This window comes from Anomaloglossus baeobatrachus, chromosome 1 (assembly GCF_048569485.1).
Source record: "Anomaloglossus baeobatrachus isolate aAnoBae1 chromosome 1, aAnoBae1.hap1, whole genome shotgun sequence".
Lineage (NCBI taxonomy): Eukaryota > Metazoa > Chordata > Amphibia > Anura > Aromobatidae > Anomaloglossus > Anomaloglossus baeobatrachus.
Window position 1 is genome coordinate 26,330,675 of NC_134353.1, and position 19,153 is coordinate 26,349,827.

A 19,153-nucleotide genomic window follows, 5' to 3' on the forward strand; every position below is an offset into this window, starting at 1 on the left:
ATTCACTGCTCACACACAATTAACTCATTTGTTGCACACACACACAGCATACATACGCTGCTCAGAAATGCTGCACACATTCTGCACATGCACATTTCACACATTTGCTGCTCACACCTACTTCACACACACGCTTAACACACATACTACTCACACATAACTCACACATGCGCCACATACACATATCACATACACATATCACATACACATATCACATACACATATCACATACACATATCACATACACATATCACATACACATATCACATGCACATATCACATACACATATCACATACACATATCACATACACATATCACATACACATATCACATACACATATCACATACACATATCACATACACATATCACATACACATATCACATACACATATCACATACACATATCACATACACATATCACATGCACATATCACATACACATATCACATACACATATCACATACACATATCACATGCACATATCACATGCACATATCACATACACATATCACATACACATATCACATACACATATCACATACACATATCACATACACATATCACATACACATATCACATACACATATCACATGCACATATCACATACACATATCACATACACATATCACATACACATATCACATACACATATCACATACACATATCACATACACATATCACATACACATATCACATACTCATATCACATACACATATCACATACACATATCACATACACATATCACATACACATATCACATGCACATATCACATGCACATATCACATACACATATCACATACACATATCACATACACATATCACATGCACATATCACATGCACATATCACATGCACATATCACATACACATATCACATACACATATCACATACACATATCACATACACATATCACATACACATATCACATACACATATCACATACACATATCACATACACATATCACATACACATATCACATACACATATCACATACACATATCACATACACATATCACATGCACATATCACATACACATATCACATACACATGCTGCTCACACAGGCTGCACACATTTGATGCATATACACGCTGCACTCACACACTGTACACATACGCTACACACATACTGCATGCACATGCTGCTCACACACTCTGCACTTGCATGTTCCTCTCACATGTTCCACCCACATAGTACACACATTAACTCCTCCTCCATATGCTGCACACACACACACACGCTTTACACATGTTCCTCACACATGTTGCACACACACACGCTGCAAGCACTCTGCAGTTACACTTTACTGTCTCACATTTATTGTAGCTATTGTACACACATCCTGTACACCCAAGCTACATACATGCTCCATACACGTACTTCTTACACATGCTGCACACACTATGCACACTTTCTCCTCACACACTCTGCACACACACCCTGTACACCTGCTCCTTACACAGCCTGCATATACACTCTATGCATATAAGCTGTACTTTTGCTCCTTACAGTCTGCACACACACCCTGCACACTTGCTCCTTACACACTCTGCACACACACCCTGTACACTTGCTCCTTACACACTCTGCACACACTCTCTGCACACACATTGCACACATATGCTCTTCACACTTCTGCTCCAGTAAAGTGTCCTGTAGGAATTAATGGGATTGTTGTTTTTTTTAAGAAAATCTTTTTCCCTGGGTGCAGTTAATTGCAAAATAAACTAACCATGCTTTACTCTCCTCCCCAGGTCCAGTGCTTAATCTCCTCCTCTGCTTCTGGTGTCTGGTTGTGCCTGAGGCACTGAAGTCACAACGACGTGCAGCAGCCAATCAGTGACGTCGGCAGCTTTGCCCATATAGACGACCCCACCCCCCGCAGAGTCACTGAGCTCACTGATTGGCTGCTGTGCCGTCGGATGACGTCAGAAAAAACCGGACACCCGGAGCAGCCGCGGAGACTCAGTGCTGGGGCCGGAAACGTGGAGTAAAGGACAGATTGTTTATTTTATAGAAAATTGCCTCCAGGAACAGTTTTTCTGAAATAGGACAACCCCTTCAAATGCTATCAACCTGCAGATTACCCCTATATTTGCCGTTAATCAGCATTTCTGGATGTGACGGGTTTCCAGTAATTATATTGGGGTAATTTTCTTATTATTTTACATTGCAGATTTACAGTAAGATTATGGAAAAGAACGCCAACCCTCAGTGGAACCAAAGCATCACGTTACCCATCAGGGTGAGGGTCCTCCAAGGGGCAAAGTATCCACCTGTCTGTGTCATAACTATAGGAGGATATCAGACCAGACCCCAAAATTACCAATACATAAGTGTACTATACAAACATATAACTACTGCTGCCAGCTAGAGTGCCCATAAATATCCCAGCTAGAGTGCCCATAAATATCCCAGCTAGAGTGCCCATAAATATCCCAGCTAGAGTGCCCATAAATATCCCAGCTAGAATGCCAATAGATATCCCAGCTAGAGTGCCCATAGATATCCCAGCTAGTGTACCCCATAGATATCCCAGCTAGAGTGCTCCATAAATATCCCAGCTAGAGTGCCCATAAATATCCCAGCTAGAGTGCCCCATAGATATCCCAGCTAGAGTGCCCATAAATATCCCAGCTAGAGTGCCCCATAGATATCCCAACTAGAGTGTCCCATGGATATCCCAGCTAGAGTGCCCATAAATATCCCAGCTAGAGTGCCCCATAGATATCCCTACTAGTGTGCCCCATAGATATCCCAACTAGTGTGCCCCATAGATATCCCAAATAGAGTGCCCCATAGATATCCCAACTAGAGTGCCCCATAGATATCCCTGCTAGAGTGCCCCATAGATATCCCAGCTAGAGTGCCCCATAGATATCCCAACTAGAGTGTCCCATAGATATCCCAACTAGAGTGCCCCATAGATATCCCAGCTAGAGTGCCCCATAGATATCTTAGCTAGAGTGCCCCATAGATATCCCAGCTAGAGTGCCCCATAGATATCCCTGCTAGAGTGCCCCATAGATATCCCAACTAGAGTGCCCCACAGATATCCCAGCTAGGGTGCCCCACAGATATCCCAGCTAGAGTGCCCCATAGATATCCCAGCTAGAGTGCCCATAGATATCCCAGCTAGAGTGCCCCATAGATATCCCAGCTAGAGTGCCCCATAGATATCCCAGCTAGAGTACCCCATAGATATCCCAGCTAGAGTGGCCATAGATATCCCAGCTAGAGTGCCCCATAGATATCCCAGCTAGAGTGCCCCATAAGTGCCCCATAGATATCCCAGCTAGAGTGCCCCATAGATATCCCAGGTAGAGTGCCCCATAGATATCCCAGCTAGAGTGCCCTATAGATATCCCAGCTAGCGTCCCCCATAGATATCCCAGCTAGAGTGCCCCATAGATATCCCAGCTAGCGTGCCCCATATATATCCCAGCTAGAGTGCCCCATAAATATTCCAGCTAGCCTGTCCAATAGATATCCCAGCTAGAGTACCCCACAGATATCCCAGCTAGAGTACCCCACAGATATCCCAGCTAGAGTACCCCATAGATATTCCAACTATATTGCCCCATAGATATCCCAGCTAGAGTGCCCCACAGATATCCCAGCTAGAGTGCCCCATAGGTATCCCAGCTAGAGTGCCCCATAGATATCCCAGCTAGAGTGCCCATAAATATCCCAGCTAGAGTGCCCCATAGATATACCAGCTAGAGTGCCCATAAATATCCCAGCTAGAGTGCCCCATAGATATCCCAACTAGAGTATCCCATAGATATCCAAACTAGAGTGCCCCATAGATATCCCAACTAGAGTGTCCCATAGATATCCCAGCTAGAGTGCCCATAGATATGCCAGCTAGCTTGCCCCATAGATATCCCAACTAGAGTGTCCCATAGATATCCCAGCTAGAGTGCCCCATAGATATCTTAGCTAGAGTACCTCATATATAACACAGCTAGAGTACCCCATAGATATCCCAGCTAGAGTGCCCCATAGATATCCCAGCTAGAGTGCCCTATAGATATCCCAGCTAGAGTGCCCCATAAGTGCCCCATAGATATCCCAGCTAGAGTGTCCCATAGATATCCCAGGTAGAGTGACTCGTAGATATCCCAGCTAGCGTCCCCCATAGATATCCCAGCTAGAGTGCCCCATAGATATCCCAGCTAGCGTCCCCCATAGATATCCCAGCTAGAGTGCCCCATAGATATCCCAGCTAGCGTCCCCCATAAATATCCCAGCTAGATTGCCCGATAGATATCCCAGCTAGAGTGCCCCATAAATATCCCAGCTAGAGTATCCCATAGATATCCCAGCTAGAGTGCCCATAGATATCCCAGCTAGAGTGCCCCATAGATATCCCAGCTAGAGTGCCCCATAGATATCCCAGCTAGAGTGCCCATAGATATCCCAGCTAGAGTGCCCCATAGATATCCCAGCTAGAGTGCCCCATAGATATCCCAGCTAGAGTACCCCATAGATATCCCAGCTAGAGTGCCCATAGATATCCCAGCTAGAGTGCCCCATAGATATCCCAGCTAGAGTGCCCCATAGATATCCCAGCTAGAGTGCCCCATAGATATCCCAGCTAGATTGCCCTATAGATATCCCAGCTAGATTGCCCGATAGATATCCCAGCTAGAGTGCCCCATAGATATCCCAGCTAGAGTGCCCCATAGATATCCCAGCTAGAGTACCCCATAGATATCCCAGCTAGAGTGCCCATAGATATCCCAGCTAGAGTGCCCCATAGATATCCCAGCTAGAGTGCCCCATAGATATCCCAGCTAGAGTGCCCATAGATATCCCAGCTAGAGTGCCCATAGGTATCCCAGCTAGAGTGCCCCATAAATATCCCAGCTAGAGTGCCCCATAGATATCCCAGCTAGAGTGCCCCATAGATATCCCAGCTAGAGTGCCCCATAGATATCCCAGCTAGAGTGCCCCATAGATATCCCAGCTAGAGTGTCCCATAGATATCCCAGCTAGAGTGCCCCATAGATATCCCAGCTAGAGTGCCCCATAGATATCCCCACTAAAGTGCCCCATAAATATTCCAGCTAGAGTGCCCAATAGATATCCCAGCTAGAGTGTCCCATAGATATCCCAGCTAGAGTGCCCAATAGATATCCCAGCTAGAGTGCCCCATAGATATCCCAGCTAGATTGCCCCATAGATATCCCAGATAGATTGCCCGATAGATATCCATACCTCCCAACCGTCCCGGATACAGCGGGACTGTACCGGATTTCAGCGGGTGTCCCGGTGTCACGATCGTGAGGCTTTTTGTCCCGCCCGTGGCTCCGTCCACCCGCTCTCTCCCCGTCTGACTTTCTCCCTCTCCTAATGCACATGAGCAGAGCAGAGCAGAGCCGAGCGCTGCTTCACTGCTTTGGCTCTGGCTGCCGGCACTTTAAATCTGCAGCTCAGAGTGCACTCACTGCTCACTGCTGGGCTGTTTGTGTACGGAAGTGCATCTGTGGGCGGAGCTACCGAGCAACATGCTTAGCTCTGTCCACAGATAAAGACTGCAGGAAGAGCAGCTGCAACACCAAGGAATGCTGTATGTGACCCCCCCCCACCTACCCAAAGCTATATGCCTCCAGTCACCCCCTCACCACATCTGTATGGCCCCCTCACCAAATTTGTATGCCCCCCCACCAGATCTATATGCCCCCCAGCACTCCCCAGCTCTGTATGCCTCCAGCCCCCTCCCACCAGATATGTGTGCCCCAGCAGCCCTCTCCTCACCAGAGCTATATGCCTCCAGCCACCCCCCTCACCAGATTTGTATGTCCCCCAGCCCCCACATCAGATTTGTATACCCCTCAGCCACCCCACCAGATCTATATACCCCCCAGCACTCCCCAGCTCTGTATGCCTCCAGCCCCCTCCCACCAGATATGTATGCCCCAGCAGCCCTCTCCTCACCAGAGCTATATCATACCTCCCAACCGTCCCGGATACAGCGGGACTATCACGCTTTGCATTGTTTGTCCCGTTGCCACGGACGGGACGGCCGTCTCCCGGGCTCCGCCCACCCACTCTCTCCCCGCCTCCCTGCTTTTCCCTCCTACCATCCTAACACGTGACGTGGCATAACAGAGAGGAGCGCGCTGCCCGAAACTAGTCTCTGTCTGCTCTGTGCTGCTGCTAAGGTATGTAAACATAATCTCCCCAACGCTAATTCCCCTCCCTCCCCCCCCCGGCTGGCCGCCCGCCCGCCTCTCTGTGCGGCCGGCCGCCCGCCTCTCTGTGCGGCCGGCCGCCCGCCTCTCTGTGCGGCCGGCCGCCCGCCTCTCTGTGCGGTCGGCCGGCCGCCTCTCTGTGCGGTCGGCCGGCCGCCTCTCTGTGCGGGCGGACGGCCGCCTGTCTCTGCGGGCGGACGGCCGCCTGTCTCTGCGGGTGGACAGCCGCCTCTCTCTGCGGGCGGCCCCGCTGCCTCACTGTGCGGGCGGCCGCCTCTCTGTGCGTGCGGCCGGCCGCCTGTCTGTGCGGGCGCCCCCCGCCGCCTGTCTGTGCGGGCGCCCCCCGTCGCCTGTCTGTGCGGGCGCCCACCGCCGCCTGTCTGTGCGGGCGCCCCCCGCCGCCTGTCTGTGCGGGCGGCCGGCCGCCTGTCTGTGAAGGCGGGCGGCCGGCCGCCTGTCTGTGAAGGCGGGCGGCCGGCCGCCTGTCTGTGAAGGCGGGCGGCCGCCTGTCTGTGAAGGCGGGCGGCCGCCTCTCTGTTCGGGCCGCCTCTTTGTGCGGTTGGCCCGCGCCTCTCTGTGCGGCGGCCCGCCGCCTGTCTGTGCGGGCGGCCCGCCGCCTGTCTGTGAAGGCGGGTGGCCGGCCGCCTGTCTGTGAAGGCGACCGGCCGCCTCACTGTGCGGGCGACCGGCCGCCTCACTGTGGCTGCCTGCGTCTCCGTGCTGGAGGCCCGCCGGCTGCCTGCGTGTCCATGCTGGAGGCCCGCCGGCTGCCTGCGTGTCCATGCTGGAGGCCCGCCGGCTGCCTGCGTGTCCATGCTGGAGGCCCGCCGGCTGCCTGCGTGTCCATGCTGGAGGCCCGCCGGCTGCCTGCGTGTCCATGCTGGAGGCCCGCCGGCTGCCTGCGTGTCCATGCTGGAGGCCCGCCGGCTGCCTGCGTGTCCATGCTGGAGGCCCGCCGGCTGCCTGCGTGTCCATGCTGGAGGCCCGCCGGCTGCCTGCGTGTCCATGCTGGAGGCCCGCCGGCTGCCTGCGTGTCCATGCTGGAGGCCCGCCGGCTGCCTGCGTGTCCATGCTGGAGGCCCGCCGGCTGCCTGCGTGTCCATGCTGGAGGCCCGCCGGCTGCCTGCGTGTCCATGCTGAATGGGTGTGGATGGGGAGTGGATATGGGCGTGACTGTGAAATGGGTGTGGTTAGGGGGCGTGGCCTAAAAATTTGCCCCTCTTTTCCTTCTTTAAAAGTTGGGAGGTATGGATATCCCAGCTAGAGTGCCCCATAAATATCCCAGCTAGAGTGCCCCATAAATATCCCAGCTAGAGTGCCCCATAGATATCCCAGCTAGAGTGCCCCATAGATATCCCAGCTAGAGTACCCCATAGATGTCCCAGCTAGAGTGCCCATAGATATCCCAGCTAATGTGCCCCATAGATATCCCAGCTAGAGTGCCCCATAGATATCCCAGCTAGAGTGCCCATAGATATCCCAGCTAGAGTGCCCCATAGATATACCAGCTAGAGTGCCCCATAGATTTCCCCACTAAAGTGCCCCATAAATATTCCAGCTAGAGTGCCCCATAGATATCCCAGCTAGAGTGACTCGTAGATATCCCAGCTAGAGTGCCCCATAAATATTCCAGCTAGAGTGCCCCATAAATATTCCAGCTAGCGTGTCCAATAGATATCCCAGCTAGAGTACCCCACAGATATCCCAGCTAGAGAACCCCACAGATATCCCAGCTAGAGTACCCCATAGATATTCCAACTAGATTGCCCCATAGATATCCCAGCTAGAGTGCCCCACAGATATCCCAGCTAGAGTGCCCCATAAATATTCCAGCTAGAGTGCCCCATAAATATTCCAGCTAGCGTGTCCAATAGATATCCCAGCTAGAGTACCCCACAGATATCCCAGCTAGAGAACCCCACAGATATCCCAGCTAGAGTACCCCATAGATATCCCAGCTAGAGTGCCCCACAGATATCCCAGCTAGAGTGCCCCACAGATATCCCAGCTAGAGTGCCCCATAGATATCCCAGCTAGAGTGCCCCACAGATATCCCAGCTAGAGTGCCCCATAGATATCCCAGCTAGAGTGCCCCATAGATATCCCAGGTAGAGTGCCCCATAGATATCCCAGCTAGAGTGCCCCATAGATATCCCAGCTAGAGTGTCCCATAGATATCCCAGCTAGAGTGCCCATAGATATCCCAGCTAGAGTGCCCCATAGATATCCCAGCTAGAGTGCCCCATAGATATCCCAGCTAGAGTGCCCCTAGATATCCCAGCTAGAGTGCCCCATAGATATCCCAGCTAGAGTGCCCCATAGATATCCCCACTAAAGTGCCCCATAAATATTCCAGCTAGAGTGCCCCATAGATATCCCAGCTAGAGTGACTCGTAGATATCCCAGCTAGAGTGCCCCATAAATATTCCAGCTAGAGTGCCCCATAAATATTCCAGCTAGCGTGTCCAATAGATATCCCAGCTAGAGTACCCCACAGATATCCCAGCTAGAGTACCCCACAGAAATCCCAGCTAGAGTACCCCATAGATATTCCAACTAGATTGCCCCATAGATATCCCAGCTAGAGTGCCCCACAGATATCCCAGCTAGAGTGCCCCATAGAAATCCCAGCTAGAGTGCCCCATAGATATCCCAGCTAGAGTGCCCCATAGATATCCCAGCTAGAGTGTCCCATAGATATCTCAGCTAGAGTGCCCCACAGATATCGCAGCTAGAGTACCCCACAGATATCCCAGCTAGAGTACTCCATAGATATTCCAACTAGATTTCCCCATAGATATCCCAGCTAGAGTGCCCCACAGATATCCCAGCTAGAGTGCACCATAGATATCCCAGCTAGAGTGCCCCATAGATATCCCAGCTAGAGTACCCCACAGATATCCCAGCTAGAGTGCCCCATAGATATCCCAGCTAGAGTGCCCCATAGATATCCCAGCTAGAGTGCCCCATAGATATCCCAGCTAGAGTGCCCCATAGATATCCCAGCTAGAGTGCCCCATAGATATCCCAGCTAGAGTGCCCCATAGATATCCCAGCTAGAGTGCCCCATAGATATCCCAGCTAGAGTGTCCCATACATATTCCAACTAGAGTGCCCCACAGATATCCTAGCTAGAGTGCCCCACAGATATCCCAGCTAGAGTGCCCCATAGATATCCCAGCTAGAGTGCCCCATAGATATCCCAGCTAGAGTGTCCCATAGATATCCCAGCTAGAGTGCCCATAGATATCCCAGCTAGAGTGCCCCATAGATATCCCAGCTAGAGTGTCCCTTATATATCTCAGCTAGAGTGCCCCATAGATATCCCAGCTAGAGTGCCCCATAGATATCCCAGCTAGAGTGCCCCATAGATATCCCAGCTAGAGTGCTATGAAGATATCCCATTTAGAGCATCTCCTATATGTGCCTCCTCTGACCTTGAAACTACACATTGATGAACGGCCATATTCAGAGTCTTCTAAACCTTTGATACATTGTGTTAGAATTGTCAGAACCAGTAATGGATCATAGCTGTACCTGCAGGTTCTCACCATGTGATGTTTCTATTTTAGTTCCCGTCCATGTGTGAGAAGATGAGGATCCGGCTCACGGACTGGTGAGTGACCCATGTAGGGTGCCGCCGAGGGATAGGCTTTTGGCTGATGGTTTTTCTTGTATACATGGTATGCAGGGGGCTGCCCCGCAATATCCTACATTTCCTGCCCTTGATGCGCTTCGTCTTGGATTGGCTCATTCACATAGATCAGAGGTTGCACTCGGCATCGCTATATTAAGAGCGCAAGGCTCTTTTCAGGGTAGCCACTTGTGCACCAATGGATATTTTCAACAGCGACAACAAAAAGTATAACTTTTAATACAGTACAGCATTGCACTGAATTTTATTTATTTTTTTGCTTCCTAAATGCAAAATTATTCAACTTCCTAAATTGTCTTTATTATAACACGCCTCATTCACCTGTTGTAAAGTCTATAGCTCCTTCACATAGCTGGCTATTCTGCTGCTTCTGATGTACATCCAAAAATACATTGGTCCAGGGGTGTCATTATTCTCTGCGCCTCCCTTTTTGCAGTGCTATTGTTTTCAGCAGCAAGCGGTTCTACATAAGGTGTGGAGAGGGGAGAAAGCTTCCGTGTCTTCAAGGAGGGCAGATTACACATTGTACTGTATCAGAGTGTAGCTAAGGAAAAGAAGAACAGCAGTCTGTCTGTAGAGGGAACACACAGACTATGTATTAGTGATTTAGATGGAAATTGAGGGAACTCATAGTATATTCTGAATGGAGAAATCACACCATTAATACCTACTTGCTGAGGTAGAGTCAGTGTAACTCCTGTTTATAGATGGCTGTCCTGCTGCTTCTGACATACATCCAAAATACATTAGTCCATGGGTGTCATTATTCTCTGCTCCTCTCTTCTTGCAGTGTTATTGTCTTCATCAGCAAGTGGATCTACATAGAGTGTGGAGAGGGGAGAAAGCTTCCCTGTTTTCAGGGAGGGCAGTTTACAGTTTACTGTATCAGAGTGAAAACACCAATCTGTCCAGAGAGGAAATACACGCACTATGTATTAATGATGTAGAAAGAAAATGGAGGGAACTCATAGTATATTCTGAATGGAGAGATCACACCATGATTACCCACTTGCTGGGGTAGAGTCTGTGTAACTCTTGTATATAGCTGGCTGTCCTGCTGCTTCTTACATACATCCAAAAATACATTAGTCCTCATTGTGTCATCATTCTCTGCTCCTCCCTTTTTGCAGTGCTATTGTCTGCAGCAGCGAGAGGATCTACATAGAGTGTGGAGAGGGGAGAATGCTTCCCTGTTTTCAGGGAGGGCAGATTACACATCTTATGGTATCAGAGAGTAGATAAGGAAAAGAAAAATGCCAATCTGCCCTACCCCCATTGAAGAACAGTGTACTTCTTACGATGGATGTTTGTTCATTATATAATAATATTACACATAGCAGGGGCTTATCAGCCATCGAAAAGGCACTACTAAAAGATATGGAAATCTCAGCAGAACAACGTAATTTCCTACTAAAAGCAATACAATTTATTTTAGAGAACAATGTATTCACCTTTGAGGGTGCCTACTATCAACAAATCAGGGCATGTGCGATGGGGACGCGATTCGCACCAAGCTATGCTAACCTATTTATGGGTGCGTTCGAGTCCGTCTCCATCGCGAATTCTAGATTTAAAGAACATATAGTACACTACCGTCGTTTCATTGATGACCTCTTCATTATATGGAAAGGCCCCTTGGAAGAAATAACAGAATTTATAGAGGACATCAATAGAAACTAATGGGGTTTATCCTTTGCGGCTACCCACTCCATTAAGACTATCCAATTTTTAGATCTACAGATTAATTTAAATGAAGATGGAAAAATTACCACATCCACACATTTTAAACCAGTAGATGTGAATAGTTATTTAAAATACAATAGCGGACACCTACCGAGATGGGTCAGAAATATACCATATGGGCAATATAGAAGAATTAGAAAGAACTGTACGGTTGATATAGACTATATGAATGAGTGCAAAATACTGAAACAAAGATTTCTGGAAAAAGGATACCCCAAAAGGTTGATACAGGATGCATACAAAAAAACAAATTCTTTGACCCAGAAAATATGTGTACAACCTAAACAAGCGAACGACAGAAACAAGGAAGGTAAATCCAAATTATCCAAATGGAGTCTTGTTACTACATTCTGCCAACCAAGAACCCATATTGAGAAACTAATTAAAAAGTACTGGTTCATACTAAAAAGTGACCCTATATTAATAGACCATATACCAGACAGACCTATTATCATATATAAGAAAAATAGGAATCTGGGTAATTTAATTGCACCAAGTAACACTGTCCAGAAATCTTCAACTGTTAAGATGAGCAACCCAAACCAATGGGGATGCTATCCATGCTACACATCAAAATGTCTATGCTGTCAGGTAATCACTAAGGGAGAAAAAACCTATATGTCAAAAACCACAAGGGAAACCTTTATAATAAAACAAAGATATGACTGTCACTCTACATATGTAGTCTATTTGTTAGAGTGCCCTTGTGGTATCCAATACGTGGGAAGAACCATCCAAGAAATGCATGCACGGTTAAACAAACACCGACACAATATAAAAAATGGATACCTTTTACATAGTGTATCAAGGCACTACAACAATGTACATAATAGGGACCCAAAAATGAAACTTACAATAATAGATTCTATTGATAATAAAGATCCAAGGGCATTGAATAAACTTATTAAAAAGGAAAGCTATTGGATCTTTAAATTGGGTACACTAGCTCCGGAAGGCCATAATGTAATGCTAGATAATGTTGCTAAACAATGATAATAACTATAATGATCATATTTTTTTAAAAAATAAAACAATAGGAGGATATATTTAAAGAAATAGTTATGCATGGGACTGTGCATGTATGCATGTATGTGCATATGTGCATACAAAGAAATGCATGGGACTGTGGGTATATATATATATATATATATATATATATGTGCATATATACATATAAAGAAATAAATTAATTAAAAATAAATAAATAAATTATAATTATAATGAAAAAGGAGAGAAAAAAAGAAAGAAAGAAAGAGAGAAAAGAAGAAAAAATATGAATAAAATATATTATTAATCAATTGTATGTGAGCAAAGAGAAAAAATACAAATTTACTTCAAAGAATATAAATAGTTATTGGTAATATTATAAAACAAATATGTAAAATAAATCCTGACAAAAAAGGAATATGGTAATTAGAACCCTTTTAATCTCCCACGTCAGTGTAAGGCTATGTGCACACGTTGCGTTTTTTTGACGCTGCGTTTTTGTGCGTTTTTGGCCGCTAACAACGCACAAAAACGCACCTGCGTCGAAAAAACGCGGCAAAAAACGCACGCGTTTTGCCGCGATTTGGTGCGTTTTTTTGCTGCGTTTTGCTGCGTTTTTGCTCACTGCATCCTTATGCGTTTTTTATCAGTGAACAAAAAAAAAAAAGGTCTGATGTCATTTCCTTCTTCAATGTGTTCTTCATTCTCCACTAGTGTATGCAGAAGAGCAGACAGCTGCAGAACTACAAGGCTCAGCATCCTCGATCCAGTAGTGTATGCAGGACAGCAGACAGCAGCTGTCGAACTACAAGGCTCAGCATCCTCCATCCAATAGTGTATGCAGGAGAGCAGACAGCAGCTGTCGAACTACAAGGCTCAGCATCCTCCTTCCAGGACTGTATGCAGGATTTCTTTGTCCCCCCCAAAAAAAAAAAAAATGACGTGGGCTTCGCCATATTTTTGTATGCTAGCCGGGTACAGCAGGCAGGTACGGGCTGCCCCCAACCCCCAGCTGCCTATTTGTACCCGGCTGGGAACCAAAAATATAGGGAAGCCCTTTTTTTTTAAATTATTTCATGAATTTCATGAAATAATTTAAAAAAAAAAAATGACGTGAGCTTCGCCCCATTTTTGAGTCCAGCCGGGTACAACTAGGCAGCTGGGGATTGGAATCCACAGTGCAGGGTGCCCATGATTTCTGGGCACCCCCGCTGTGAATTGCAGTCCCGCAGCCACCCCAGAAAATGGCGCTTTCATAGAAGCGCCATCTTCTGGCGCTGTATCCAACTCTTCCGGCTGCCCTGATGCCGGGTGGCTAGCCAGGTAATAATGGAGTTAGGGCTAGCTGTATATTATCAGCTAGCCCTAAGCCCGAAATTCATGGTGTCACGCCAATATTAGACATGGCCACCATGAATTTCTAGTAAAGATAAAAAAAAAACACAACACAGAAAAATATTTTTATTAGAAATAAAACACAACACAATTAGTGACTCCATCTTTATTGAAATAAACCCCCCTCCGCAGTAATCCTGGGTCAGGGTCCCGCGCCGTCCAATCAGGATCCAATATCATCTGATCGGTTTGCTGGAAGGCAAAGCGATCAGATGATCTGTCAGGATCAAGTCCCTGAATCCCATCACACATCAGCTGATTGCATAAACGCCGATTATACAATCAGCAGATGCATCAGTAGAAAAAAAAAAAAAATAATACTCACTTATGTGCTGAATTACCGGCAGCTCCTACAGCGATGGGGCGGGAGTCTGATCCTGTCCGATCGCTGCAGCAGCTGCCGGTAATCAGGGATGAAGTCTCCTGACGCATCCGCTGATACCGGCCGGGCGCCCGCGTCAGCCCGAGACTCGATCAGTTGATGCGTCAGGTGACTGCATCAGGTGATCCATCGCCAGGTCCTGCAAGCAAGGTCCTGCCCCGGGGAGACTGCACACAGCCGGAGCGGGGGTGGCGATACCGTGAGAGGAGATGGGAGCGGGCATGGCACCGGGAGTCTGCAGACAGGTGAGTATAACTTTTTTTTTTTTTATTCTACTGTTAACTTTTGTTTTCGCAGCCGCTTCCACCTCCTGCCTGTACATGGCGCCGCACGGCAGCATACATGCACAGGACGGGAGGTGGACGCGGCGGTGACGGTACCGGGAGGATTCATGCTTCTGTCTATACTGACAGAAGGAATCCTCTTCCTGTACACGTCACTTTACTACCCACCTCCTGCGCTTATAGCTGCGTTTTTGGTCTTAGAAACGCACCAATACGCAGCTATTTGCGTTTCTCATTGCGTCTTTCAACATCCCATTGAACTCAATGGATGAAAAGCGCAGTGAAAAACGCGGGAATAATTGACATGCTGCATTTTTGTGGTCACCACAAAAACGCAGCTGAAAAAAAACGCTGTGTGGGGACAGCAAAAATGAAAACTCATAGACTTTGCTGGGGAAGCAAAGTCATGCAGTTTTGAGGCCAAAAACGCACCCGAAAAACGCGCAAAAACGCCGAGAAAAACGCACCGTGTGCACATAGCCTATCTGCACACATATATTATATATGTGTGTGCGTGTATATATGTATATGCATACGTTTAATATAACAGGGAAAAGGGCAGAATATGGTCTAATATAATTTTAATATGATATTACAATATGTGTATTTATAATGAGTTTGTGTATATCGTGCCCTCTAATAGACATATTCGTTTTACGGTTTTTAGAGAACTTTTATAACTTTTAGAGATTTTATTAGAAATTTATTGTGAATTTATCCGACTTCTTATAATTATCCAAAAAAATCTTTTTAACATTTAAGTGTTAACCATATGTATGTATGACACACCCTTAAGCCCTACCATAGGGGTTTGTTCACCTATAAATTTTATGTGCATTGGCTCTCGTTCCACCTGAGGAAAGCAAGGGGATCTTGCTGAAACGCGTTGTGAAGTGATAACGAGAGCTTTATTTTAACAATAAAGCCTTACATCTAAAAGAATCTATAGATTCAGATCCATCATTAGCGCTCACAGACCGGTTTTCTTCATCATTATCCGAATCTGTCTAGGGAGGGAACACATGGACTATGTATTAGTGATGTAGAAAGAAAATGGAGGGAACTTATAGTATATTCTGAATGGAGAGATCACACCATTATTACCCACTTGCTGATGTAGAGTCTGTGTAACTCCTGTATATAGCTGGCTGTCCTGCTGCTTCTGACATTAGTGTGTGTCATGCCGTCAAGGTTGGGAGACACTCCCCATTCTCATCAGTTCAGTGTGACAGCTGGCATGTTTATCGACCCCCGAAAACTGTTGACTCCTATTGTTTGTCGACCTTGTCCTGCAGGGACAGGCTCACTCATAACGACATTATCGGCACCACCTACCTGAGCATGTCCAAGATCTCCGCTCCCGGGGGGGAGCTAGAAGGTAAGTGCTGCCTCTTCTTCCTGGCATGTTTGTGCCCACCGCTTTATCTGCACGATATACTCACCTCATGGTCTTGTTTTGGCCATTAGGATTCAGTGGAGAAAATATAAAAATAGCCCAAAAATACCTGAGGAGCACGGAGCGCAGAGGGTCCGGGAGTCAGGCATTATACCTGCATACTGACTGCTTCCATATAGGAAGATCCAAGCTGCACATATATCTACATAGATAGCAGAGCTTTAGAGAGTTTTATTCCATAGATCTCCAAATTACCCTCTTCACTGCCAGAAGCCACCACTAGGGGGAGCTTTCTGCCTACAGACCGGGTGCAGGACCCTCATTCCCCAGAGTCCCTGATAAGGACTGTAGTTAGGGTATGTGTACTGGATGGACTTGGTTCTGGTCAATAATTAATTGTATTGTCTCTAAAGGGCCCTCTTCACTTAATTATTAGTCAATCTGAATGAGCAGAGCTGTAGTGTAAAGCATGGGGAAGGATACAGCAGTAGCCAAATCCATATCTACTAGAACATGCTGTGAATAGAGATTTTTTAAGCATTGGGGAGGCAGGATGCATGTTTTCCAGTTTGCATGGAATCACTATTCTCTTTGCTTCTTGCAATCTATACATGATTAGACCTGATTATTGTATGCATGCAGTACCACTTTTCACCACTGGGCCAGGAGCAAAACTTTCCATAGGAAACAGTGCAACAGCGCCACCACCTATTTTAGTTTCCAGGAAAACTATTCATTTCTTAAATGGACTGTACCACGAAGTGTTAATATAAGGGTTCAGACCCTTTTTAATATGTAGCAATTGGAGGAAATTTGTCTTTGCAGTTAGGTCAGGTATCAGTGGCCAGTAATGCATTGGCTACTTAGGGACATATTCACTTTAAGGCCGACCTGTCACTTGTCCTAAATATATTATTTTTCTTTCAGGTGTGAATGCCGCTGATCTCCTGAATCCGGCGAGGTTTTTCTCTTTTTCCAGCTCCTCTCTATTCCTTAGATATGGCCCAATATGTAATTCTTTTTTATCCTCATGGGTGTGGCCATTAACATTTTTCTGTCCTGGACCACGCCCATTTGGCTTACAATAGGCTACATTTAGGAGGCCATATTTCATGAACGGAGAGGCGCAGAAACAAGTAAAAAACATTTCCAGATTCCGGAAAACAGCGGCATTTACATCAGTCAGAGAAAAAAAACTAACTTATAGCAAGTGAAATTGTTAGTAGTAAATTATTTTTCTTTATCGCTCCTAATTGGGAGACCCAGACAATTGGGTGTATAGCTACTGCCTCCGGAGGCCACACAAAGTATTACACTTAAAAGTGTAAGGCCCCTCCCCTTCTGGCTATACACCCTCCCGTGAGATCACGGGCTCCTCAGTTTTCATGCTTTGTGCGAAGGAGGCACACATCCACGCATAGCTCCACTGTTTAGTCAGCAGCAGCTGCTGACTATGTCGGATGGAAGAAAAGAGGGCCCATATGGGGCCCCCAGCATGCTCCCTTTTCACCCCACTTTTGTCGGCGGTGTTTGTTAAGGTTGAGGTACCCATTGCGGTTACAGAGGCTGGAGCCCACATGCTGCATCCTTCCCCATCCCCCTTAGGGCTCTGGGTGAAGTGGGATTTACCGGTCTCCAGGCACAGAGACCGTGCTCCGTCCACAGCCCCTGGGGAATATGCTGGATATGGAGCGGAGTATCGTCAGGGACAGGGCCCTGCTACGCCAAGGTACTCTGTGTCCCCGTACAGTCCGCGCGCACACTGCAGCTTGCTGGGTGTGTTAGTGCGCCGGGGACAACAGCGCTGCGCGCTGGTGCCATTCCTATCTACAGCTTGCTGAGAGGGGACATGTATGTGAAACTGCCGCCCGGCCGCTGTTGTCAGTTTTTGCTGCGGCGCGGCTGGGACTTGTGGTGCGCCGGGGACTTCCGCGCTGGCCGTGCATATATCACGGCCGCGCTTATTACTAGAGTCCCCGGCTTTTGCGGCCTAGTTTCACTTCGTTCCCGCCCCCAGGCCTGCCAGTCAGGGGAAGGGCGGGATGCTGTACAGATTGTCAGCGCAGAGGGCTGGAGTCTGCTTTGCATACTCCAGCCCTCACACTGGGCACAGTGGGACGCCAGTTTCCCGCACTTTTGTTTGAGGCACGCCCACGTTCCACCTCTCTTCTCAGGACGCCGGCAGCCATTCCTGCGTGCAGTCTGAGTGGAGAGAGGAGGCTGGGAGACCCAGACACGGGATTCTGGTGCCCACACACCCGCTTTTCAGCGGGCGGTAAGCTGCCCTCAAGGGCTGACCCCCACTGGTGCCGAAGTGTATATTGTATTTTATGCTTACAGCTTTACATTGCACTGTACGGTCACTAGGGATCCTCTGCTATATACTCTCCTAGATTCTCAGAGGACACAACAGCATGTCGACCGCAAAAAGCAAAGGTGCCAAGGCACAGGCTTTCTATGCTGCTTGTACCGCTTGTGGGGCTGTTCTACCGGCAGGTTCCACTGACCCCTACTGTGTGCAGTGCTCGGCCCCTGTGGCACTTGCTCGGCCGGGGCCTCTGCTGGAGGTGACCCAGGCAGAACCTCCTGTGAATACTGTCCAGGTGACAGGGACGGAGTTTGCAGTCTTTGCTGACAGATTGTCTGTGACTATGACTAAAATTCTAGAAACTTTGCAGTCTAGACCAGTACCTCAGGCCATGGGCACTGTTAACTCATTGCTCCCTGGTCCCCCTCAGTCGGAACAGCTCCTGGTTCCGGGGGTGTCTCTTGCATCCCAGGGTGATGGCTCTGACACGGACGACAGTCCCAGACAGCCTAAGCGAGCTCGCTATGAGCGGCCCTCGACTTCATCACACTGGTCAGGGTCTCAGCAGGACTCTCTGTATGATGAGGCGGAGATGGCTGATCAGGATTCTGATCCTGAAACCGCTCTCAATTTGGATACACCAGATGGTGACGCCATAGTGAATGATCTTATAGCGTCCATCAATAAAATGTTGGACATTTCTCCCCCTGCTCCTCCTGTGGAGGAGACAGCTTCACAGCAGGAGAAATTCCATTTCAGGTATCCCAAGCGTAAATTAAGTGTTTCTTCGGCGCTCCAT

The 19,153-nt window shown here is 47.8% G+C and overlaps 1 protein-coding gene across 7 annotated transcripts in view; it reads left to right on the forward strand.

Annotated features, from left to right (window-relative positions):
• DYSF (dysferlin) overlaps nt 1–19,153 on the forward strand; it is a 423,810-nt gene that overhangs the window by 120,008 nt on the left and 284,649 nt on the right. For all 7 annotated transcript variants that reach the window (XM_075346129.1, XM_075346154.1, XM_075346146.1 and 4 more), the window contains exons 14-16: nt 2,181–2,249; nt 9,777–9,820; nt 15,946–16,028. In XM_075346129.1, coding sequence (XP_075202244.1) covers nt 2,181–2,249; nt 9,777–9,820; nt 15,946–16,028 — 196 coding nt within the window. The remainder of the gene's footprint in view (nt 1–2,180; nt 2,250–9,776; nt 9,821–15,945; nt 16,029–19,153) is intronic.